General features: G+C 53.7%; 1 protein-coding gene across 1 annotated transcript in view; it reads right to left on the minus strand.

Annotated features, from left to right (window-relative positions):
- Positions 1 to 3,987: 3,987 nt before the first annotated feature.
- The window catches only part of DIP2A (disco interacting protein 2 homolog A), a 92,134-nt gene continuing 69,959 nt past the window's right edge, over positions 3,988 to 26,162 (minus strand). The window contains exons 24-38 of the mRNA XM_060010182.1: positions 25,231 to 25,340; positions 25,065 to 25,145; positions 22,593 to 22,716; positions 17,603 to 17,724; positions 17,385 to 17,496; positions 16,081 to 16,190; positions 15,447 to 15,577; positions 14,705 to 14,873; positions 14,241 to 14,411; positions 12,303 to 12,364; positions 11,675 to 11,732; positions 8,876 to 8,950; positions 7,428 to 7,602; positions 6,779 to 6,902; positions 3,988 to 6,223 (exon numbers count right to left, since the gene is read on the minus strand). Of these exons, the coding sequence (XP_059866165.1) occupies positions 5,971 to 6,223; positions 6,779 to 6,902; positions 7,428 to 7,602; positions 8,876 to 8,950; positions 11,675 to 11,732; positions 12,303 to 12,364; positions 14,241 to 14,411; positions 14,705 to 14,873; positions 15,447 to 15,577; positions 16,081 to 16,190; positions 17,385 to 17,496; positions 17,603 to 17,724; positions 22,593 to 22,716; positions 25,065 to 25,145; positions 25,231 to 25,340 (1,877 nt within the window). The 3' untranslated portion in view covers positions 3,988 to 5,970. The remainder of the gene's footprint in view (positions 6,224 to 6,778; positions 6,903 to 7,427; positions 7,603 to 8,875; positions 8,951 to 11,674; positions 11,733 to 12,302; positions 12,365 to 14,240; positions 14,412 to 14,704; positions 14,874 to 15,446; positions 15,578 to 16,080; positions 16,191 to 17,384; positions 17,497 to 17,602; positions 17,725 to 22,592; positions 22,717 to 25,064; positions 25,146 to 25,230; positions 25,341 to 26,162) is intronic.

Genomic DNA, 26,162 nt, shown 5'->3' on the forward strand with positions numbered 1-26,162 from the left:
AACACCGATCCTTCTCAAACTCTTCCAAAAAATTGCAGAGGGAGGAATACTCCCAAATTCGTTCTACGAAGCCACCATCACCCTGATACCAAAACCGGAAAAAGATATCACAAAAAAAGAAAATTATAGACCAATATCCCTGATGAACATAGATGCAAAAATCTTGAACAAAACACTAGCAAACAGAATCCAAGAGCACATTAGGAGGATCATACACCATGATCAAGTGGGATTTATCCCAGGGATGCAAGGATTCTTCAATATACTCAAATCAATCAATGTGATACAGCATATTAACAAATTAAGGAATAAAAACCACATGATCATCTCAATAAATGCAGAAAAAGCTTTTGACAAAATTCAACACCCATTTATGATTAAAAAAAACTCTCCAGAAAAAGGGCATAGAGGGAACCCACCTCAACATAATAAAGGCCATATATGACAAACCCACAGCAAGCATCATACTCAATGGTGAAAAACTGAAAGCATTTCCTCTGAGATCAGGAACAAGACAAGGATGTCCACTCTCACCACTCTTATTCAAAATAGTTTTGGAAGTCCTAGCCACGGCAATCAGAAAAGAAAAAGAAATAAAAGGAATACAAATTGGACAAAGAAGAAGGAAAACTGTCAACATTTGCCGATGACATACTATACACAGATAATCCTAAAGATGTCACCAGAAAACTACTACAACTAATCAATGAATTTGGTAAGGTTGCAGGATACAAAATTAATGCATAGAAATCTCTAGCATTCCTATACACCAACAACGAAAAATCAGAAAAAGAAATTAAGGAAACACTCCCATTTACCGTTGCAACAAAAATAAAATACCTAGGAATAAACCTGCCTAAGGAGGCAAAAGACTTGTACTCGGAAGACTATAAAACACTGATGAAAGAAATCAAAGATGACATAAACAGATAGAGAAATATACCATGTTCTTGGATTGGAAAAATCAATATTTTGAAAATGACTATAATGACTATATAAAGCAATCTATAGATTCAATGCAATCCCTATCAAACTACCAATGGCATTCTTCACAGAATTAGAACAAAAATTTTTACAATTCTTATGGAAATACAAAAGACCCCAAATAGCCAAAGCAATCTTGAGAAAGAAAAACGGAGTTGGAGGAATCAGGCTCCCTGACTTCAAACCATACCACAAAGCAAGAGTGATCAAGACAGTATGGTACTAGCACAAAAACAGAAATATAGATCAATGGTACAGGATAGAATGCCCAGAGATAAACCCACGCACATATGGGCACCTAATTTACGACGAAGGAGGCAAGAATGTACAATGGAGAAAAGACAGCCTCTTCAATAAGTGGTGCTGGGAAAACTGGACAGCTACATGTAAAAGAATGAAATTAGAACACTCCCCAACACCACACACAAAAATAAACTCAAAACGTAAGACTAAATGTAAGACCAGACACTATAAAACTTTTAGAGGAAAACATACGAAAAACACTCTTTGACATAAACAGCAAGACCTTTTTTGACCCACCTCCTAGAGTAACAGAAATAAAAACAAAAATAAGCAAACGGGACTTAATTAGACATAAAAGCTTTTGCGCAGCAAAGGAAACCATAAACAGGACAAAAATACAACCCTCAGAAAGGGAGAAAATATTTGCAAATAAAACAACAGACAAAGGATTAATCTCCAAATTACACAAACAGCTCATGGAGCTCGATATCAAAAAAACAAACAATCCAGTTAAAAAATGGGCGGAAGACCTAAATATACATTTCACCAAGGAAGACGTACAGATGGCCAAGAGGCACATGAAAAGATGCTCAACATCACTAATTATTAGAGAAACGCAAATTAAAACTACAATGAGGTATCACCTCACACCGGTCAGAATGGCCATTATCAAAGAATCTAGAAACAATAAATGCGGGAAAGGGTGTGGTGAAAAGGGAACCTTCCTGCACTGTTGGTGGGATTGTAAATTGATACAACCACTATGGAGAACAGTATGGAGGTTCCTTAAGAAATTAAAAATAGAACTACCATACGACCCAGCAATCCCACTACTGGGCATATACCCTGAGAAAACCATAATTCAAAAAGAGACATGTACTACAATTCTCATTGCAACACTATTTACAATAGCCAGGACATGGAAGCAACCTAAGTGTGCATCAACAGACGAATGGATAAAGAAGATGTGGCACATACATACAATGGAATATTACTCAGCCATAAAATGGGACGAAATTGAGATATTTGTAGTGAGGTGGATGGACCTAGAGTCTGTCATACAGAGTGAAGTAAGTCAGAAAGAGAAAAGCAAATATCGTATGCTAACACATATATGTGCAATCTAAGAGAAAAAAAGGTCATGAAGAATCTAGGGGTAAGACGGGAATAAAGACGCAGACCTACGAGAGAATGGACTTGAGGATATGGGGAGGGGGAAGGGTAAGCTGTGACAAAGTGAGAGAGTGGCATGGACATATATAAACTACCAAACGTAAAATAGCTAGCTAGTGGGAAGCAGCCGCTTAGCACAGGGAGATCAGCTCGGTGGTTTGTGACCACCTAGAGGGGTGGGATAGGGAGGGTGGGAGGGAGGGAGACGCAAGAGGGAAGAGATATGGGAACATATGTATATGTATAACTGATTCACTTTGTTATAAAGCAGAAACTAACACACCATTGTAAAGCAATTATACTCCAATAAAGATGTTAAAAAAATAAAATAGAGCTGGAGCAGCCATTCCAGACGGGGGGCGGGAAAAAAGATGTGGCACATATATACAATGGAATATTACTCAGCCATAAAAAGAAACGAAACTGAGTTATTTGTAGTGAGGTGGACGGACCTAGAGTCTGTCATACAGAGTGAAGTAAGTCAGAAAAACAAATACTGTATGCTAATGCGTATATATGGAATAAAAAAAAATGGTACTGATGAACCTAGTTGCACGGCAGGAATAAAGAGGCAGACGTAGAGAATGGACTTGAGGACATGGGGTGGGAGGGCGAAGCTGGGGCGAAATGAGAACAGCACTGATATATACACACTACCGAATGTAAATAGTTGGCTGGTGTGAAGCGGCAGCACAGCACAGGGAGATCGGCTCGGTGCTTTGCGATGACCTATCGGGTGGGATAGGGAGGATGGGAGGGAGGCTCAAGAGGGAGGGGATATGGGGACACGTGTATGCATATGGCTGATTCGCTTCGTTGTGCAACAGAAACTAACACGATATTGTGAAGCAATTATACTCCAATAAAGATTTAAAAAAAACCCTTGAGGGACTTCCCTTTTGGTCTGGTGGTTAAGAATCCGCCTTCCAATGCAGGGGACGCAGGTTCGATACCTGGTCGGGGAACTAAGATCCCACATGCCGCGGAGCAATTAAGCCTGCACACCACAACTACTGAGCACGCGTGCTCTGGAGCCCGCACCACAACTAGAGAGCCATGCGCAGCACAGTTACTGAGCCCGCGTGCTCGGGAGCCTGTGTGCCACAACTAGAGAGAAGCCCGCGTGCCGCAACTAAGACCCAACGCAGACAAATAAATAAATTTTTAAAAAGAATTAAAAAAAAAACCCTGCCAAATAGAACACATCAAACGAGAAATTAAAATGACCACAAACACGTGAAAACATACTCAGCATCACTAGACATGATACTTATTTGACTATCAAATTGACAAGGACTTATTTATTTATTGCCGGTGCTCTCAGGCTGCCAGGAAAATGCTTCTCCCACGCTGCCTTGTGTGCTTCCGAGGGCAGGGGCGCCCAAAGCTTCACACCTGGCACGAACTCTACCTGTAGGAACTGAGCCCAAGGCAGGTCTTGAGTCTGAACACACACCCGCGAGGAGGTTCACGGCAGCACGGCTGAAACGACGCTGACACTGAGCGAGTGAATACAAGCTGCATGCAGTCGAGCCCCCCTCCCATATGACACAGTCACTAAAACATTTAGAAGAATATATGTAACAGATTAAAAGTCTAATTTATTAACTACAAAAGCTGATTATAAAATTATAATAATCGATCCTAATTTTGTAAAAGTGTTTTAAAGGAAAAAATAAATCCTTGAAAGGATTTACATCAAGTACTAAAGCTGTCATCACCGAGAGGTAGGATTATGGGAGATTTAAATTTTCTTCTTTATACTTTAATGTGCTTTGTAGATTTTATGCTGTAGCTTTTATATCCAGGAAAGAAGAATGCATAATAAAATACATCGTATTTGGGGTAATTTTAAAAACCTTTTCACACATTTCAAAATGCAGAATTACAAACAGTCAATAACTTTATTAACATAATGATATAAAAATTTTAGTGTGATATACAGAATTCCCAGAGAGTAATTTTAAAACATTTTAATGCTTCTTAAAATCTTAATTTACAAGACACCTTGTCTTACTGCCACCGACCTTTCAATACAAAAATTTTATAATATTTGTTTGTTATAAAACTACAACATACAAGGCTGGGTAGTTCTTCCCCTGCTGGCCATTCTGCTATAAGGAATGCCCATTAGTCAACTCCTAGGACCTTTGTATGTCAAACAATAAATTACATAGATTATGTACACAATTACAAGAGGACTATTCAAACTCCAGCATATTGTTACCCACCACACTGCGGGCCAGCGCTGCAGGCCGACAGCTACCGGGCGCAAGCCACTTGGAGCCGAATACGAGCCACACGTGAGAGCTGGCCCAGCGAGCCGGGCCTTTTTGGTGGAGAACGTAAAGTGGTAGAGAATTAGTAACAACTTTGTTAGGTACTGATCCAGGCGAATTCCAGAAAAGCCTGGTTGTTCTAGGAAGCATGCATGATTCATAAACTTTCCCACCCTCAGTCCCTGACAACTGGTAACATACTCTTCATTAGTGATACAAAAATACTCTGTCTTAGATTCGAGCTTCACTTCCAATTCTTAGAAGTAACTAAAGGATATCACGTTTTCTTCTTTGATTTAGACTTACTATAATATTATACCACTCAGTCTGGTCAAGTTAGAATAAAATAACTGAACATGATTTGGCCAGATCTTACAGGCACACAACTCAAAACGCAACAGCAAGGGGCAAGGCTCTCCTGGGCTGGGCCCCTCGGCTGCACTGCCGGTGCTCAGCAGACATCACCGAGGACGGAAACCTCACCCCACCGGGGCTTCCACATCTGTTGACGTGGAATAAAAATAATAATTCAGTACACTTCCGTGCAGTGAGAAGACCTTCTACTGTGGTTATGAAAACAAGCACTTCAGTTGAAGAGCAAGAAATCAGAAACTTAGAAAGTGGTTTAAAACTCAATGCTGGTTTATCTTTCCGAAACAGAGCACCTCACCTGACGGCCCCAGATGGCCCCTGTCGAGCATTAGTGACCACACAGGCAGACAGCCGTGCACACCTGTTTCAAGAGAGGAAGCATGTGCGTCCAGTGCCTGGTCTGGGGCCCAAAGGTGGGCAGGGCGGCCAGGCCAGGCTCACTCCTGTCCACCAGCCTTTCTGGGCTCCACGCTTTCCTGTGAATCAGAATCGAAACAGCTGTACTTGGGCCTCAAATTCCTCCTAGCATAAATTCTATATATGAACTTGTCATTTGAAGTGGGAAAAAACATTTGAATTTTTAAAATTGAGAACTGTATTTTCAGCCTAAAAAAGTGCAGACTCACACCTGCAGCTCCCGCAGCGCCCACACCAGGCCTCTTTCCCAGTCACCCCATCTGTTAAAATACTGACATTCATGCTTCTGTAAATGTCCTTGATAATAAAAAGATTTCTTTGAATAACTCAGGAAGTGGTTTTTAAAATGAGATGGACCTGTAAGAGCGTAGGAGGCGGGGCACCGTGCTCCCAGGGCCTGGGGTCCGCTCCCTGGGGGCTGCAGATGCTGCTGTGTTTTCACACATCCTAGCACCTCCGACACGCCCCGAGGCCCCTCTCAGGGCTGGGGTGTGAGCTGTGCTCACATGTTGTAGGCGACGTAGATAGGATCCAGCTGGTCGGCCAGGAAGCCGTCACGCAGGTGCATGCGCTGCTTCTCCCCGCGGGAGTTGATGGGGATGACACCTGGGTCCACGATGACCACCACGCCCACCACCAGGTGATGCTCCTCCAGCACCACATTCGTCACCAGGGCCACCAGGTCCAGTGCATCCTGTTCCAGTCCATCCAGCTCCACCACCACCACCAGCAGGTTGGTCCAGGTGAACACGGCACTGCAGGGAGAAGGCGGACGGTGTCACACGGGGTCGGGCACAGGCTCTGGGGGCTGGGAAAGGGCATCAGAAAGAGACCAGTGGAAAAAACCAAAGTAGGTTCACTGACGTCACCCTCCTGCTCAAGGTCAGTTACAATTCAAAGGCCAAGTTAAGTGTGTTTTACAGGAATATCTATTCTAATTAAAGTTCTCGCTAAGAATCAAAAATATGTGATGTCGAAAGCTGTACCTTTCCCAAGGCAAGCTCCCTAGAAAGTGAAGAAATCCTGAGTCTTAACCATTTAAATTAGGAAATTCATGTTAAAAGCTGAAGCATTTCAGGATAACCATGGAGCTCTCACGTTTTGCCTGTGCATTTGCGGACAGACTCTTAGCTTAAGACTGATTAGGAAGAGGAAAAACCAAGCAAACCCAAACAAGGGGTCTCTGGCCCGTGATCCCAAGAGCGTGTCTGGGGTCTGCTCCTGGAGAGGCAGGTGGCTGCCTCACCTGCATGGCCGAAGTGCCTGCCCTGGCCCCGGAGAGCTGGGTGAAAGGCGCCCCAGGCCCTCACCACTCGGCGATGCTCCTGTGCGCCCGGACCACTGACGTCTCGATGTCGACGGGGTGATAGCGCATGCCCCTCAGCTCCAGCGTCTCGTCCAGAGACCCCACCACGTACAGCGCATCGTGTCGCTCTGTGGACAGCACAGTTCGCCCACCTCAGCACGGCACGCGGTGCCGATGGCTGGCGACTCAAACCTTGCCTGACAACACCCTCCTGCCACGCTCGGCCCCCTGAGATTCAGAGAAGTTACGCCCATGTCTGAATATGTATTTAACAAAAACTTTTGCTATCTCTGGAAACGAAGCAGCAGCTACAGGGGCTCCCAAAAGTTCTGATGGCATCTGGCCAGCGTGCTGTGGCCAAGGGACTTTGAAGGCTTGGGGGGCCGTGTGGGGAGGGCCCAACAGATGGCTAGCGAGACGCGCCCACGGCTAAGCCTGGGGGGCCCACAGCCTCTGCCAGCAACCCCACATCCTCCACAGAGGCTGGGGTCCAAGACTAGTGAAGGAAAAAGAGTAATTTTCAGAGAAAACCGTGTCAGGGCACCTAGAGACACGAGCTCCTAGCGAGGGGCGAGGTGAGTCAGCGGGGGCCCCCAAGATGCCACCCGCATAGGGCTCAGGTGCCGGTATGGGGCTGCACAGGGACCCCTCACCTCCACTGGCGTCGGTGAGCTCTGTCCTTCGGAGGAATCCCAGGAAGCCAGTCCTTGCCCAAACGGTCTGCGTGTCTCCGAAACTCAGCCGGGCACTGAAGTGGTCGGCGTGGAGCCCCTCCTCCCCATAGACCGTGTAGTACCCAGTGGCGCTGTGCGGGCTACTCACCCAGACCTGGGGGCCCAGGGGACGAGGGGGTCAGTTGCCACGGTGCCCGGCACAGTCTGTGCCGATTCACGGCAGCAACGCCACAGCACACGGGGGTGGGGCGGGGACGGGGCACTTGAACTAAGTTACAACAACAGGCATGGAAAGCAAGCGACTGTCCTCCTTCAAATGAACCGTTCCCCTCCTTGGACCCCGGAGAGACGCCTGTGGGACAGCGATGTACTGGGAGCAACCTGCACGTGCACACGCACACAGGGCCAGCAAGAGTCGGGGCGCTGACCCGCCTGCACGTGGGCTAACGGTGCCCAGAGCGTCACGGGCCCCCAGGGACCCCTTCTAAAGCCAGGGCCCTCCAGGACCCACAGGCGGCTCCCGACTGACTACCAGGCTCTAGGTATCCCCCAAAAGCAGGGTCCGAAAGAGGAGACAGCGTGGCCACATGGGTCCCGGCCTGGGGCAGACCTGCCAGGACTGTCTTGGGACCCACTGCTGCCCTAACAGGCCTGGGCCCAGCTGGCCAGGAAGGGGGTAGGGTTGGGGCGAGGCCCCAGGCAGAGCACACCCAGCCCTGGGACTAGGACACCTTTCCTGGCCGATGCGGCATGAGCCCCAGGTCCACCCATGCCCTTGTCCCAGCTGGTCAGGGGCCAGGCAGTGTGTGTGGACACCCGTGGGTGCTGCCCTCAGCAGTGCAGGATGCTGGCCCCCAGGCCCGGAACTGGGAGCTGAGACCATTCCCACCGAAACAGACCAGCCTGGGCACCCAGGCTCCACCTGCCGTCCTGGCCACCAGGTACTGGGTCCCACCTGTCCCGTTACTCTAGACCAGGTGCTGTACGCAGGCATAGCAAGGACCCCAGCACAGCCTGTGTCCTGGGGCAGTGAGGAACCCCCTGCCCCGTGTCCCCAGGATGGAGAAAACCACCCCTCTTAGCTACGGGGTCTGCCCCGTGCTGTCCCTCACTGGGGGCTGCAGGAACTTCTCTTCAAGGGACAGCTGTTTCCTCCATGGCTGCTGGCTCCTGCGAGGCTCCTTAAGCCACCCAGTGCCCTGCAACTCAAGGTTTCCCTCTGCTAGTGGGGTAACAGGGTGGGGGGCTTCATCCCAAGGGCAGGACCCTGAAATCCTACCCAGGGACTGGGTCCAGGAGCACAAGCACTGTGGGGACAGGTTCCCCAAAACACGTGCGACCCCAAAGGTTCAGAACTCCCGAATCCGGGGCAGAACGGGGAGGAGGGTGAAGAGCAGGTCCGGGGCGCTGGGGCCCCGCCGCCTCACCTCGCCCAGGTGCGAGTCTCCAAGGGGCCCTCTGGTCTCGCTGTGGGCAATGATGACCTTCACTCCAGGGAGGATCTGCAAGGAGAACCGTGCTCCGGGTCAGAGGCAGCACGGCCCTCCTGACTCAAGTGCATCAAAACAACGTCCTTCGAAGCTGATCCAAAGGATGGGACACGTACACGGGGGTGATCAGGTTCAGGAGCCAACCTAAATCTGACTTTGAATTTTAACAGGAGACATTTTAATAGAGAAAAATAAATTCTGAATCCTAGCAAAATCATCCAGTTCCTGAGAATGGACCCTATTTTGGACGGCAAGAGGGGTCGAGGGGGTCCTTCCCTGAGGCCCCTTGTGAGAGCTCACGAGTGCCGGGGGTCCACATGCCTCGGCTGCGTCCCCCCCTCACCCCGGCCCCCCTGAGCCTTCGGCTCTGGATGGAAACCTGGCCCCCAAGAGGCCTTCCTGCCCCCAGACTCAGAGTGGAGCAGCTGCTGAGCACGGGCTCCGGGCCCACCAGGGGCCGTGGAGAAGACTCCAGGGGAGTGTGCCCCGGGTCCAGGACCCCCGCCGGGACTGTGGGGCCTCACTGGGCTCAAGTCAGACCACCTGGCTGCTCCTGGACACCTGTTCTGTGTCCTCAGTTCCCCAGGTATAAAACGGGAGATGACAGTGGAGACCTGCAGGCAGTGGAGGAAGGGACGAGTGGTCACAGGAGGTCGCCGTGGCTGGCGCCAGACCCTCCTCTCCTCGTGCTGCCTCTACAGCCCTGGTGGGGCCGTTCTGTTTCCCCAGATGCTGCTGACCCTCCGACCCCTCCCCGTGTGGCCCACCCACCCACCCAAACCCTGAAGCCAGAGGTCTTTCCAGGACCCAGGTCTGTCAGCGCCAATTTACCATAACAGAGAAATACGGGGGGAAAGTCCATCAAAAACGGATGCAGAGCCATGTGTGATAGGAAACAAAAAGGCACCAGAAAGCATTAAGAATTGCGTTTGCAGAAAGGACAACGCGGGCTGCACACAAGGCGTTTCTGTGTGCGTGGGAAGGACAGGAAGGGAGCCCTGGCCTGTGTCCACACTCCCCTCCTCCAGGGTCTGTGCCTTCCTTCCCAGGCCCCACGCCTACCCGCCCACGAGAGCGCCCTTCTCTCCTCCTCCCCTCCCCCCAGTGCAGTTCCCGCACGCAGGCCTCCCCGTGGCCCCAGGACCTTTGCGCCAGCTGAGCCTTCTCCCCAGGTCTCTGCTCCTCCTCTGGGGCGGCCCCTGCTGGTGCACAGCCCCCGCCTGCTCCTCCCTCACATTCACCGCGGGCTCGTCCTGCGCTGCTGCCCGCGGGCACCTCCCCGTCTCCCTGGGGACAGCTGTGGCGTGCGCTCGGGCAAGTGCGAGCAGAGCAGGGGCTGTGCCGAGCCCTCCTCTGGTTGTGCAGCTGCAGAGGGAGGCCCAAGGCCGGGGCCGGGGCGCAGGCCTTCCCCCCACCATCACATTGTCTGACAGTTCCTGGGGCCTTCTTCCTTCCTCTGAACGTCTCCTGCTTCTGAGAACTCCTGTTCTCCTGGCTCTACGTCTGCTGGTCCCTCACGGTGGCTCAAAGTTTTTCCCTGGGTGCCCTCAGGTGGTCTCACAGCCCCACCACCTGAGCCCACTCTGGGCCCCTGAGATTGCACCAGGCCTGGACTGCTTTCATGGTAAACTGCCACTGTGGTGGGGACCACTTCCTGGCTGTCACCTGGGCCATGGGCTGAGTTCTTCCAGGCCCCAGTGCGCTGCTCCAGGGCCGCCATGAAGGCAACAGGCGCCCCGTGGCCTCAAGACCCAGCAGTGTAGTTCCTTCTAGATCTCTGCACCTGAGGTCCTCCCTTTTGGGAACTGGAACTCAGATGTAGACATAAAGACTTAGCAAGTGTGTGTGTGTGTGTGTGTGTGTGTGTGTGTGTGTGTGTGGTGTGTGTGTGTGGTGTGTATGTGTGGTGTGTGTGTGTGTGTGGTGTGTGTGGTGTGTGTGTGTGGTGTGTGTGGTGTGTGTGTGTGTGTGGTGTGTGTGTGTGGTGTGTGTGTGTGTGGTGTGTGTGGTGTGTGTGTGTGGGGTGTGTGTGGTGTGTGTGTGTGGGGTGTGTGTGTTGTGTGTGTGGGGTGTGTGTGTGTGTGTGGTGTGTGGTGTGTGTGTGGTGTGTGTGGTGTGTGTGTGGTGTGTGGTGTGTGTGTGTGGTGTGTGTGTGTGTGGTGTGTGTGTGTGTGTGGTGTGTGTGGTGTGTGTGTGTGGTGTGTATGTGTGGTGTGTGTGTGTGTGTGGTGTGTGTGGTGTGTGTGTGTGGTGTGTGTGGTGTGTGTGTGTGTGTGGTGTGTGTGGTGTGTGTGTGTGGTGTGTGTGTGGTGTGTGTGTGTGTGTGGTGTGTGTGGTGTGTGTGTGTGGGGTGTGTGTGGTGTGTGTGTGTGGGGTGTGTGTGTTGTGTGTGTGGGGTGTGTGTGTGTGTGTGGTGTGTGGTGTGTGTGTGGTGTGTGTGGTGTGTGTGTGTGTGGTGTGTGTGTGGTGTGTGTGTGGTGTGTGGTGTGTGTGTGGTGTGTGTGTGTGGTGTGTGTGTGTGTGTGTGGTGTGTGGTGTGTGTGTGTGTGTGGTGTGTGGTGTGTGTGGTGTGTGTGTGGTGTGTGTGGTGTGTGTGTGGTGTGTGTGGTGTGTGTGTGTTTGCAGCGAGGAGAGGCCTCTATGTCAGCCCAGCCCAGCCCGACCACAGGGGTCTGTGCTCATGGCGAGCACCTCCCAGGGACGATGCAAGCGTGGAGGCCCAGTCCCCTGCACTACCTTTCCAGACTCTGTCAATGGCAGACTGTGCGGAGAACCCCGTTCCACCAAACGTACCCTAAAAATTAACAAGGGAAAAATTTCAGAATAAAATTTACTACACAGACAAGAATCTCTAAAAAGGCAACTCACAAGGTAGTCAGAAATTGATTATCACTGCGACAGCCAGTCCATTGACAACAGCCAAGCCTTTAGCCTTTTGATCAGGACCTTGCTGTGACCTTGGAGCAGTGACTTCGGGTGCGTGGTGCACCAAGCACTGCTCAGGGCAGGAGCTGGCTCTATGTCCTCGGGGGGCCCCTGGCCAGCTGGCCTCGCCCCCCGGGAAGCTCCACCATGGTTTACCTCAAGCTGCATTTGAGGATCCAGAACTGGGATCCGGCTCCAAAGATGGGAGGGACCCCGACCCGCAGGTACACACCGTGGCCCCCGGGACATGTCTGCTGACATGATGCCTCTGTCCTGCCCAACGATGGGCTTACTTGTTTTCTACCCCATAAAAAGCCACGTGTCAAATGCTCGGTCACTCTTGGAAGGTCATTCCCTTCCTGGTCGTGGGAATGACTGATCAAGGGAGGACAGGGATGCAGGGGAGGCCCAGGCTGCCCGGGGGCCTGGGTGCTGTTACCTGTCATGGCGCAGTGCCCTCATGTCCACGTAGACGGTCGTGGGGTCCGGGCCGGCCGTGCCCTGCAAGGGGAGCAGCAGAGGTACGTCCACTCGGGCCTCACACCGTGGTTTCCAGGGGCATCGCCTCCACACGGGTGCAGCTGGGGGACAGCTCCTCCGGCCCTGGGGGTGGGGTGGGGCCGGGAGGGCAGCTGCTCTGCTCCCAGCAAGAGTCTGCCTTCCTGCAAACATCTACAAGGCTTGGTACCATCGAGGGAAACCTCCAGTAACACTGAAGGAAGATGTCAAGTCAAACAGTTTCACATTTCAGTCCTGATAGCTCTATTCCCGCTGGTCTCTAAGAAAACACTGCTATGGGTTTTGAGGCATTTCCACTGAGCCATGCTCGCTCCGACCTAATTCTCCTGAGGACTGAGCACAGCGAAGCCCCACCAGGGATTTGCCAGAATGACGTCCTCACTCTCTCTCCTCTCATCTGACAGCTGACGTTGGCCCTGATTACAGGACAGCACGTTCCTTTTCATTAGATAAGGAACATCAAGTTACACGGACACTCTGCCCCAGCATCATTCTCTGAAGATCCCAAAGCGACCTATGTCTGCCCTGGAATGAAAATGGAAATTTTTTCATTGAGACTAAACACAGCCCTTCCTCCAGAGGCAATTGATTAAAATGAAGGTTAAATGCTTCTGAAAATACTTTCTGTCTTAAATTCAGTTACAAAGGAGCTTTTGTAATGTGTCAAATAACGTCCACTGTGAGCAGAAGAAACACGTATTTGTCTGGAGTTCATGAGAGGCCACGTGAACTCATGGGAAGCACAGAGGCACCTCGAGGGCGAGGTCAAGGTCGTACCTGCTCAGCCAGCGTTCCCAGCCAGCTGGGCGGACAAAGGGGGCCAGAGGGAGACAGGGAGGAGGAGCCACAGGGAACACAGAGAGCACAGGCACGTGAGAAGCACAGCCGAGAGAGAGCAAAGCGCGCCACTGCATCTCCAAGTGCAAACCAAGAACGTCCCAGCAAGACTTCTGCTGCCCACGTGCTGATAAGCAACACAGATGCCATCGCGTTTCCAGGAAGGAGGGGCCGGGCTGCCAGACGTTGAGCAGACAGAAGGGCTGCGCTGACAGCCACCGACCCTGCGCCAGCAGCCGAGGTGCAGTCGCACTGTCTACAATGGGAGGACCTCACGAGGGACCACCCCGCTCCTCCTGCCACTCAGCAAGGGTCCAAGCGAGATGGTCAGCCGTCTCCATTGTGGAGAGGCTGTCGCAGGAACACCAGAACAACAGGATGCCCGCCTCTGCAGTCGAGACCCTCCCTGTGTCCGGCAGGCACCGGCCAGTACGGGCTTGGGGATGAGGAACTGTGGTTCCCCTGAGGCCTTTCCTCCCAACAACTCCTGAACGTGGGTGCGTGAGGCATGCAACGTGGTTTAGAAAGAAGTGGGACTGAGGTACTAGTAGGAGTCTGGAGAACAGGCAGAGTCCCCTGCATTCAGCAGCAGTAAACAGCGCTGCACTGGAGTGAGCTGTTCTGAAACTTCGTTTCCTTTTAATAAGTAAAATATCTTAATGTACCAAAAAGGAATTCTGGGCAATATAAACTATCACACTCGTTAATGTTTCCATTTAAAATTGCTAGATGTCTTAAAAACAATTAGGTTATTCTTGCTTTAGAATATTAATTGCATACCATATCCAACTTAGAAATTCTTCCAGATAATAGTCACTGGTCAAAAACATTTTGATTTTTTCAAGTAAGTCTTTGTTCATCAAGAACAGAGTATCTTTTAAAGTAAAATGCTCAGCTCTCAAAGCTAACGTGCTATTTGGAAAACGCAACATCAAAGGCTGGGAGGACCAGAAAGTACCCAAGGCCGACGGAGAAGCGCAGCGTGTGCACGTGGCGCCCAGCGGGAAACCCTGCCGCCTACCTGGAGGCAGATGGCCACGTTGACCCTGCAGCCAAACGTGGTGCTCACAGCACGTGCAGGCAGACCCAGGTCCCTGAACAGCTTGGAGAAGGACTGTGTGAGTGCGATCCTGGGCCGCTCCTCGGCCACCACCATGCAGGTGCGCACGCACGACAGGTTCACGCCCTTCATCTGTGGGAAGAGTGGGCGCACACCGCCGGGTCTGAGCGTAAAGGCCAAGCTGCTCGAGCCCCGCCTCCTCGGTTCTGTCTCCCCCGCTCCGCCCTCTCGGCTCCGGCCCCTGAGGCCTCGGAGACCCGGGGTCGGGCCCACCCTGCCCTGCGCCCGCCCCCCTCTCCTCCCAGGAAGTGCACCATGGGTGTGTGTCGGGGTGGGGAGCTCACAGCAGGGGGCGGGGCGCCCCGGGAGGGTTTTCGGCTGCTGGGAGAGGTCCGGGGCTCTCTCCAGGCCCGGACGGCACGCACCCTGAGCACCGCTGTCTGCGTGCCCAGGCCCCGGGCGCACATCTCCATCACCGAGTAGGAGCAGAAGGTGACACGGGCCTTGTACTGGCTGACAGCCCACAGCCACAGGGACACGTTGGTCTCCAGCTCCGGTGGGGGCACCAGCACCGACTGGTGTCCCGAGTAGACACTGCGACAGCGACAGGGGCGGGGTCAGCACGCGTGTGGGCGCCTCTCCCGTCAAGGACACTGCCCTTCCCGGCAGAGCCCACCCTTTCTGCTCTGGCCGAGTGGGGCTTTCAGTAGAAAACTTGGGGGCGCAGGTCCCGCCACCAGCACTCAAGGATCCAGGGTCGCTGTCAGGGATGGGCCAGCCGGCAGGGACGGGGTTCTGCTTACAAAGATGGGTTCCTACTTCCCTGTTCTGGATGGAATTAGTAGTAACGGAGAGTGTGCACTTAATAAAAAGGCATTTTTACTCTTTTACTCAATTTCAGACCCGAACTCCAACCCACCAAACACCCACACAAACCAACCCACTCACACATGTATCCTCTGCTTGGTGGGCGTCAAAAATGTACCTTAGAAAGGGGACGTCTGAAGAAGCAATTCAGCTGGGGGTGGGGTAAGGAGTGGGGGGGTTCTACCTGCACACTCACCCTCCACTCCCCTGCACACTCAGCTCCACTCCCCCGCACACCCACCCTCCACTCACCTGCACACTCACCCTCCACTCACCTGCACATTCTATCTGCACACTCACCTGCACAGACACCACAGGGCAAAGCCGAGGCCACAGTAGGGGTCGAGGCAGATGGCGATCTGCCTGGAGGGGTACAGCTCACACTGCAGCTTGATGGAGCGGCACAGGGCGCTGGTGGCTGCGTGCGACATCTTAAGGGGTGAAAGGAAAGCTCTGCTCAGTGATGTGAGGGAAGAGGGAGGGCTGACGGCAGTGCCTGCTGCCCACAGCAGCCGGACACCTTCACTTCCCGCAAGGGTGGCTGGCCCCAATCCCACACACACCAATCAGTACCCAGGCACGGCACACTAGGAATCTTCTAGGCGAAAGTTCAGGGTAATAGAGACCTTTAGTGGAGCGTTTGGTGCCTGCTAATGTGACAGACTCATCCAAGTCGCCTGGTCCTCGAGGCCAGATACTCATGAATCAGAAAGTTTAGACGTTACCATAAAACACTAAAATACGCATCACTCTCAGGCTAACCTAATCCTGGGGTATATTGGTATTTAACACAAACTTTAAGGAGCAAAACTGCTGCTTTAAGCTCTGGGAGGAGGAAGGGCCTGCACAGACCTGCAGCCAACACCCTTCTGCCCTTTGCCCGCCCACTGTGTCAGGGGCCGGAGTGGAGGGGAGCTCCAGCCAGAGGACCCACCTTCACACCCGCCAGGATCCCCGTGGTCGACACGCTGAAGTCCAAGTATGCGAGCACGTCTGGGGACGGGGGCCTGAAGATGCTGGCCACCTTCTTCTTGGGTATGTCATCTGTCGGTCAGGAGACATGGGTGGCGTGGATGCTAGCTCAGGTTCTCGTGGGGAGAGAGGAGACAGGACGCACCTGGGGAGCTGGGGAGCTCAGAGCAGAAGTCAGGCTGCGGGAGAGCAGGCCGCGTGTGCACGCAGAGAAGGTCACGTGGAACGGACCCTCGCGACCACGCCGAGCATGTGGGGATGGGGACAGGGGACGAGGTGGACACGGAGGGCTGGAGATGGGCCGAGAGAGCCCCACAGGAAAGCTCAGAGGAGCAGGGACTTGGCCAGGGTCCCGGAGCCTGTGATGGAGCCAGGATTACCGACATCTCTGTGCACAGTAAGTGCTAAGGATGGGCCCCCAGGGATCTGGGTGCTTCATCGCATTCCTTCAGGACCATGAGATGGGCACAGCACTGACCACGCACAGGTGGGCACAGGCGAGGCGAGGGCAGGGAGCGGGTGAGGTGAGGGGACTCCCTGGAGCCCATCTGCTCCCGGGCCCACCCCTGGGCACCCCGCCAGCCGCCCTGGACCAGCTCCCCGTGCCTGTTGCTGGTATCAGGCAGGTGGCCACTGACAACACGGTCCCTGACTTCCTCTCGTGGGCAGTGCCCTGGTGGGCAAGGACAGGCACCTATACCCACCAGGTGCGATGGGGAAGGAGGGACCCCTCTCTGCTTGCCGGCTGGCACCCATGTGGCCGTGCACCTCGAGTTACCGATGGAGCCTGGAGGGTGCTGCTGGTTTGGGGTGTCTTGATGGTTGACCCAACAGGCCAAGGCAGAGGGGGCCCACAAGTATTTCCTGGGGCACGGGAGCACACACCCATGATGGGGACCCAGGACGGGTGTGTGTGTGCTGTGGGCACCGTCTATGTCCCCGCAACTGCCAACCGCTGCGCGGGCATGAAAGGCAGCAAGGGGAGCTCGTCCACAGGCGCCGGGCCTTGGAAGGACCTCTGCTCCCCACCAGCCGCCCTCCGTTCTGCGCGCCCGGCTCTAGGCTCGAGCTGGTGGACATAGGCTGTCAGGCACCCAGCCGGCGAGCCTCCTGTTAGTAGCCTCTCACCATTTACTGAAGCTGCTAAGCTGCTCTTAGCCAACCTTTATGTTTACGTGGCGACAACGCAATCCCTACAACAAAGGAAGGAAAGGGGGCTGATCCTGGCGGGGCCAGCGAGCACACCAACGCAGCGAGGACGCGCACCTGTATCTAGAATGGTCGGCCAGGTCCTGACATCCACGGCGGCCAGTGCTTCTTTGGACTTGAGCAGCCGCGTGATGGCCTGCGTCGTGAGTACGCACGCAGACTTGCTGACCTTCAGGGCACAGGGGTTGAAGGCACAAGTGAGACTCGGCGCCTGGGAGCGAACTGCACACGGGCCCACGGTCAGGTCCGCCCTGCCGGCCGTGGTGCCTGCCTACCTCCACAATCATCTTGACGGTGGGAAGTGTGGTGGCGAGGTTCTGGGGGTGCGGGGGCCGCACAGTGACGGGCACGCAGCCGCAGTACAGGCAGCCGTAGAAGGCGGCAATGAGGTCCACCCCTGGGGAGACACATGGTCAGAGGGCGTCAGCGGGTCAAAGGCTGCTCTCCATGTCCAGGGCCATGGATCCACGAGAAAGACCAGGGGCCTCACCTGCTGTGCCTGAACAAAACCACCCTCCCCCACACTAACGGTGTGCACCGAACAGCGCTGTTACGGAGGGACAGAGAGCCACCCCGCTGCAGGTCACCCCCCGCCCAGACACGGGGAGGCCGGGGGGGCGGGGGGCGCAGTCACGGCCCAGAGGAGGCCATGGAGGGCGGGTGGGCGAGCTGCCCACCCGGAAGCCCTGCACCTCTCGCGTGCATCTGCGCCCTGACATGGGGGGCCTGGCCGCTTCTCCAGGGAGGCCCACACCCCTGGGGATGGGCCAGGATGTCCCTGCCCCGCTCTCAACCCCGCGCCACAACGTGGGACCACTGGCTGCTCCTTCAACTCTTTCATGTGTTTCAAGTTGGGGGGGAACTGTACCACACTTAAAACCCATCTTCCCCTCTTGAACTCAGTCCGACTTGAGGACACCTGAGTCCCACACCCTGGAGACTCCTCCAGATGTTGTCCTCAAATCACACAAGGCACTGCCTGACAACATCTGGCTACCAGACACCAGTCTCAGGCTGTTTTGATTCCAGGGTCAAAATAAATACACAACGTTTAACCCAGCTCACGGGTTTCACCAGATTACAAGTTCACGATGCTCCATCAGGGCCAGGGGTACTCAGCACGGTCATCTTTACGGGCCTGAGCCCACCCACCAGGGACCACCCAGGAGACAGAGCCAGCAGGCAGGTCGACACGCGTGTGAGCATCCTCACACCCAGCAGGGCCACTCTGCCCAACGCGCCACAAAGGTATCACCAAACTGAACACACGAAAGCACCATCAGCAACTCACTTCCACGAGCTCATCTAGCTCCTGCCGTCCCTGCGTGTGCATCTCCTCTTGTCCTGGCATCACCAGGCGAACATGCGGGGCAGCCCTGTCCCTGCCCGCACCCCACCTGCAGCTCCCAGAGAGTCACCCCAGGGCCACACACCCCTGTAAGGAGAAAGTCCTGGCCCCTCACGGTAAACCAGGGAATGCACAACACGTGCGCACGCGCACACACACACACACGTGCACACACACACCGGTGTGCATCTGCAAAACTTCAAGCAGGGTGGGATCTGCCCTCCAGCTATTCATTATACTCTCCACCTGCTGGTAAGGTTGTAAATTCAGGACTTCAACAAGCATTTTCCTTTATTCACTAAAAATTTTTTATAAACAGTGTTAAACATGCCCCAAAGAGAGAGAGGCGTTGGGCCTCCTTCCGTTTTTTCTCCTATTCTCCTGTTACTTCAGCAACCCTCACCCCCAGCATGTCCTCACGTTGCACGCCTGCAGCTGCAGCCCGGAGCCCCTGCATGGCCGTGGTCCTCCCAGGCTCTCCGCCGGGTGTGGATGGTGATGGCCGGGGCTCCCGAGCGGCTGTGTCCCTGGCCTCATCTCGGCCGGGGAGATGTCTGCCTCACACTGAGGCCAGGGAGACGAGAAGAGTGGGAGATGCAATCAGTCCTGGAGAGAAATGACCGCACGTTCCCGGGACCGGAAAGAGCAGCGTAACTGTAACGCCAGTGGGAGCCCGAGGTGTCCGAGCCGTCACGCGTCCACGTCCAGAAACAGGCCGGGCCGCCAGCTCGCCCTGGCTGCCGGGCAGGGAGCCCTCCATGGCAGCGCCCTGGGAAGAGGCCCCCAGATCCCACAAGCAGAGAGAAAGTGCCCAGCACAAGTCGTGTCCTGCCAGACACACTGAAAAGAGACGGTACTCAAAACCTGAGTCAGGAGTTCCAGAAGCATGAAAAAGAGGGAGAAAAGGCAGTAACGAAAAAGAACAGTTTCCTGAGATGAAGATTAAGTGGGCAGGAAAGTGAGAGAGGACCTAGACCCAGGCGTTTCCCAGTAAAATTCCTGAACTAGAACTAACAAGCTTCCAGGCAAAACAACAACAGACTTATAAAAGGGGGAAAAAAGAAAATCACCTACAACCCTGGGGAAGCACCTGCCACGCCAGAGAAACCTGTGATTCCTGTTCCAGCGAAGGCCCAGGCCGCCCAGGAAAGGGAAAGGGAAAGGTCTTCCGAGTGCCACCACCCATGCGCCAGACGCAGGAGAAAAGCATCCCCTAACAGCCAAGCAGCAAACTCCCAGAGCCAGGACCCCAAGATAAGGCAGGAGAGGCAGAGCGGGCGCCGACGGGGAAGACGGGCTATAGGGGCCGCACTGGGCAGAGTGAGGGGATTCCACAGGAGCCAGGTGGCACCGGAGGGAGCTGGGAGGGCTGGGAGCCCCCAGGAGGCCCAGACATCCCGACTGGGGAGGCGCAGGCATCTTGTTCCCACAACTGTGGGTCTGATCAGAGAGCAGGGCGAGGGACGGAAACCGTTCACCCACTCACCAGCGCCAGTGAGCAGCCATGAGGGTTTGGGGCCAGCAATCCAGCCCAACACAGAGAGGCCCACGGAGTGGGGCTCGGGGCTCAGGGTGTGGGGCGCAGAAGGAGACGGGAGGGGTGGGGGGTCCGTGTGGATGGCCCGGGGGCCAAGTCCCACCCAAGGTACAAGGAAAAGAATCAGGGGCAGATGGTCATCTGTCCAGACAAGGTCAGCAGATAAGAACTGCAGCCCATTTTAACATGTGCTAAAATGCATTAAGAAAATGATGCAAGATATGAAAGAATAACCAAAATCAGAACTAGAAAAAAGAAATGAGGAAAGAAGTAGAAATTATAAAAAAATCATTTCAGAAACGAAGATGGAACTAGAAGGAGCCCAAGAGCAAACAAGACAATGGACACAGAAACCACGAAGAGGACGAGACTGGAAACTCAACGGAGACACTCCTGGGGAAAACGACAGAGAAGACCTAACACGTGGGCCACGGGAGCAGTCAGGAGATGTGAAGAAAATCAAAGCAAGGGAAGGGACAGAGAAAAGACTACGGTTCTAGAAAACTTCCTTGAAATTAAAAAAAAAAAAAAAAAAGATTTGCATCTTCTTATTTAAAGATACTTTATACATTGTACGGCATTGATGGTATAGTGGTGAGCGTAGCTGCCTTCCAAAGATACCTTAGGTAAGAGAATGCCGCCCTGTAATAATCAATGTTACAACCATATGCCGGACTTTAAGAAGGGAAAAAAAATGTCCTTTTGGCACCTAGAGCAAAAAGGCCAGTGACTCATAAGAGGAAGAAAATTAGATTATCGTCAGACTTGATGCTTAAGGCCAGGAGAAAATGGACACATATTTGAGAGGCTCAAGAAAAGAAAATGTGAGCCAGGGATTTTTTTATCTAGCAAAAACAACTTTCATTACGAAGTGTACAGACTGTTACCAACAAGCAAGAACTCAGGGGATACTGTTCCAATGAACCTTCCTGAGAAACCAATTAGAGAACCAGCGTGGCAGAAAGAGACTGAACGCAGTCACTGGGACTGAGGGTGAGGAGAGGCCGGCTTGGCAGGCCCCCAGCCCCACCCGCCCCGGTGACACAGAGAGCACAGCTACAGGGAAAACGGGTGGAGAAAGCACGTGTGAAAATATTTAAGCTGCTTTCAAAAATCACACAGGTGGTCACGTATTACTACCGTTATTTTGGAGGTGCTGCTTGTGACACAGGATAAAGCAAGTGAGTGATCTTGGGATATTTGAATTCTATCGACTCCCATCCTGGAGAATCAGGATTCTCAGTAGGGAAGAAGGGAGACACAGGCGTAAAGCAGACGGAACGTCAAGAAGGGTTCAGTAAAAGCCTGTAACCCTGAATCTGATCAGGTGCAGCAGTATGAACTCATGAGCCACTGCCTGTCTCCAAGATATAATTATTATACTCATTTTAAATCAGACCTCTGTTCAAGGAAAGGGCCAACGGCCAGCGGCCAGCCCAGGAGGGACGAGCCCCTGGCCCAAACTGGTGCTGTGAACACCAGGCTCCACGGAGAACTGGCCGGGGCACCTGGTCCCAGCAGACAGCAGGAGGCATTAGGACGAGAGGTCACACCCGAGGACGTGGGAGCAAGCTCCCACTAGGGTGCGACAAGAAACAGAATTCATTTCATTGATAGAACGAAAGAAGCAACACTTACTCTACCTTTCACAGCTGAATTCTACCACTGGGTGACCAGATACTAACGAGGGCAAGTGTCTGTTTATAGTTTACGGCTGATAAGTGAAAAAGAAAGGACAGAACACCACTATTTAGTGACCCTTAAAGCGTTAATGAACGCGGGACAGAGAATGTCAATGGCTGCTAGCGTGCTAATTCCGCAAAAGAAAGAAACAGCCTTAGGGTCTTGCGAGGGAGTCTGACCCCGGGTTCCCTGTGGGAGCCCAGGCCGGCGGCATACACGGAGCCACTCCAGACGGCGGAGACGCTCCAGGGCCACAGAAGAGATGGACAGAGGGCAGCCTGCAGGTTAAAGGAGACTTAAAAATATATCAGATTTAAAGAAAATCGGCAGACTAAACTGTGATGACTAGGACGCTCATCTGGGTGATCAAACTACGGAGAAATGGAAGAAATGGTGACCACAGAGGTCAGGACAGAGGCTACTGTTGGAGAAGGGAGGAGGTGGTTGGGACGGGAAAAGCAAAGATCCATTTCTCGACCTGGTTGGTGGTTACAAGGGTGTTTGCTTTCTAGTAATAAAACAAAGGGGAGAGATACGGGAAGAACAGCCAGATGAAGAAAGCAAACAGAAAGGAAAGGCTGCACTAAGACAGGCAAGAGTGGACTCACAATTACACACAAGTGCTCACAGGGGTGGAGGCACGCGTGACGGGAGCGCAGGGTGGGCACGGGCAGAGGGCAGGCCGGCAGGTCCTCACCTGGGGGGTAGACCAGGGCCACGTGGGCCCCGGTGGTCAGCCTGGCCTTCTCCATCAGAGCAGCGGCCACTCTCTCAGCCTTCTTGTGCAGCTGGATGCAGGTGGTGGTGCTGGTGACTGTGCCCTAGGAAAGCAATCGTGGGCACTGCTGAGCGGGGGGCAGGGGACGACCCATGGACACTCCGCGCACAGCCCGTGTCTGAGCCCCTGTGGTCAGGAACCAGGACAGGTGCCACTCCAGACCCATCTGCAGTCTTCTCAGAGCCTGGTTGTCCACCACGGTCAAAGACTTGGCGACTGAAGAAAACCCTTTTGGCCATTATGATAAAATATTTTAAATATAACAGTAGTATAAAGAATAATGTAATAAATATCCAGTTTTTCATTACCTAGTATTTTGCCACGTTGTTTCAATGTCTCTTTTATAAAATAAATCACCACCACTCTACATACACCCCCAGTTCCATCCTCTCCCTCCCTAAAAGCAACCCTTATCTTGAATATAAACACACACAAGCAAATGAGAAACAGTAAATACAGGCCCCTAAACTGAACCCTGATGCATGTTCAGGCACCCCATCCACCAGGTCCTGGGGCCTGGGTCGCCACAGGCTGCTCTTTCAGGGAGCCTGGGCGGACGAGTGGCTGGTGGGGCACCCTGCACCTGGGCCTCTGCGGAGGAGAGCTGGGCCAGGGACCAGCTCCGAGCTGACCCTCCCTCCCCTTGCCGACCCGAGTCAGGGCTCACAGCTCTCTCGGTCCTTCTCAGGAGAAGTACAGCGCCACTCGGCCTAACCACCACCGGCCTCCAGGACAGCCCGGTGCAGCGTCCAAATCCCTCACTGCTCCTTGGCCGAGGTCGCACCACGCAGGTCCGGGGGCTTTGCACAGCTGGTCAGACTCTCCTCACACCCAAGCCGAGGTACAGAGCGCCATGCCAGGCACGCACCGGGAGCCCAAAGGCCCAGAGCCCCCCCAGTCCCCAAGGCTAGGGGCCACCTCGTGCCAGGGACACCACCTGCTAGGCACAGGCCTCCTCCCGGGTCGAAAGCCGGCATATCCTTGGAGACCTAAGGACAATTCAAACCTCAGAAGGTTGACAAGCCAAAAGAAGTGCAAAAACTTACAAGTTTTTGGAATGCACCTGGAGAAGGCCAGGTGGTCTTCTGTTGGTTCCTCCTGAGCTCTGAGCTTTAAAGACGATCATGGGGTCTTCTCGGCTGACTGTGCTCCTGGTGGTGTCTCTGGACACGCCCACCCACAGCCCCCTTCTCCCTGGGAAGTGCTCCATCTGCACAGGCGCTCAGCCCCCACGCAGGCCACCCTCGATCCCGCGGGCCTGCCTCTGACCCCCCCTCACACGCGTCTACATCCCCACGTCCTCTTCTCTGAATGGCCATCTCTCGCCTGGACCACGGCCCCCTGGCCCGCTGCTCCCACCCTTGCCCTCTTACAATCCAGAGGAGTCGCTCGGAATCACGGGCCCCATCACACCCCTCACGGCTCACGCCTGGGGTCAGCCCAGTGCCCCGGCCTCGCCGCCTCACAGCCCCGGCTGCACTGATTTTCAGCTTCTCGCCATGAGCTGACTTTATCTTGGTCAACTGTTACTTATTGGCTTTAGAGTTCCATCAGCCACAGGAAGACTTAATTCACTGTCTGGCGAACAGGGGCCTTTTCTGTCTTCTTTAACACTGTGTATGTAGCAGGCAGCAATCAATATTTTTGAATGAAGGAGCAGTGGCCAGTAATGAGCAGGACTGAAAGCCAGGCTGGTGTTTCTCTTTCTGTTGTTTTTTGGCTGCACCATGCGGCATGCACGATCTGAGTTCCCCAGCCAGGGACTGAACCTGGGCCCCCTGCATTGGGAGTGCAGAGTCTTAACCACTGGACCACCAGGGAAGTCCCAAGGCCAGTGTTTCTAAGACGTCAGAGCACAAGCGTCCTCATTGGCCCGGGAGCGCCTGACAGAGAGTCATGCAGGGTTTTCATTGTTATTTTTCATGTTTTCATAGTTTGTCTACTGGCCCACAACTTACAGTTTCTCCTTTATACCCTAGAAGCCCCTGGTATCATGTAACGCCCGCTGAAAGGTACCCAGGATCAGGGCAGTAAGCAGTATTTGTCATGTTAAAGCTATCAACAAATGTAGAAGGTCTAAATTCCTAATCTTTACAAAATAAACATTTCCTTTTAGTTCACTTAGGAGTACTTACATGCATACTATTCATAATCAAAAGACAAGGTAATGAGAATTTTCCTGTTAAATATAAAAGCCACAGGAAGGTAACTGTGTGGCTTGTGTGGAAGCTGAGGCTCCCACAGAGAGAGGCAGGCCAGCCGGGGCCTGGGTGCCAAGGCTTGCTGTTCTCCAAACGTGAGGCCTTGAGCCTGAGTGCCACAGCTGGGAAACAGACCTCAGCCCCCCTCCTAGGCGGGCAGCGCGTGGCCCGCAGGCGTGGGCGGCCTCACCTTGGCGCTGAGCAGCAGGAAGAGCAGGTGCTCGGGCGTGGTGCTGGCCCGCCAGCGCAGCACGTCGGGCAGGAACAGGAGCTGCGGGGCGCACGGGGGGCGCTCAGTGCTGGCGGCTTCCCACCCGCCAGGGAGGCCCCTCCTCCCCCCAGCCACCCACCCTTACCTTCCTCGCCTGGTCACTGTCCTCCAGGTGAGACAGCTCCCTCCCCGAGGCCTGAGCGATTCTCTTCCCAGCGACCAGGTTCCCAACAACCATGGAGGCTGGCCCAACCTCTAGAAAACGAGGGGGGATTGCGAGTGAGAGGTGGGTGCCGTCTGAGAGGTAATCATCACACAACTTTTTATTTGAACAGGCAGGCATTTAATTCTTCACTATGACACAGGTGTTCGGGAAACCAGCTACAAGGGTTATGCTAAGTGACAAACAGAATCTCTCTCTTACAAACAAACCAGATGGAGACATTCACCACATGGCAGATGCCCTGGGGAGATATGATTTGACCTCAGCCGCAGCTAAACTCTTAATGTATTTATCTCATTGTTTTACTGGTTGTGTTTCATTTAATGGTATTTTATGTGTGTAATAATCAACAAAGGTTAGCATTTACTAAAAATTTACATTACCAAAGGAATGAAAAACTGTACATAAGAGTTAAACCAGGGAAGGGAAGTTGACCGTTTGTTGGGGCTTCCTAGATCAACCCGGTGACTGTGGCTGATGACAGAGCCGAGTAGCAGCACGTGCGGCACCCACAGGCCCCATGGCCTCGGCGTGGCCGGCGCCCCACGGCACAATGGTGGCCGCAGTGGCGCTTTAGATTTCAAGCTCCAGGGCTGCTCTTGGGCATCAGTTCTGCCCCCAGGGAGCAGCCTCCACAGCTCAGACGCCAGGCCTGAATCCAGTCCTGGGGTGGGTGCTAACAGGCGGGGGGAACCCCCATGCTGGGGACGTGGGGTTGTGCTCTCCCCTGGGGGGCAGGAGGTGGGGACCGACCCGGTGTGCCGTTCGCTCTGGCTCTGAGCCCCGACCCCAGAGATGGAGCGTTCAACAGGGCTGCACCAGTTAAACACAAGCGTAGCTGCCGCAGTCTGAAG

Source organism: Delphinus delphis, chromosome 4 (assembly GCF_949987515.2).
Source record: "Delphinus delphis chromosome 4, mDelDel1.2, whole genome shotgun sequence".
In the NCBI taxonomy this organism is placed as follows: Eukaryota; Metazoa; Chordata; class Mammalia; order Artiodactyla; family Delphinidae; genus Delphinus; species Delphinus delphis.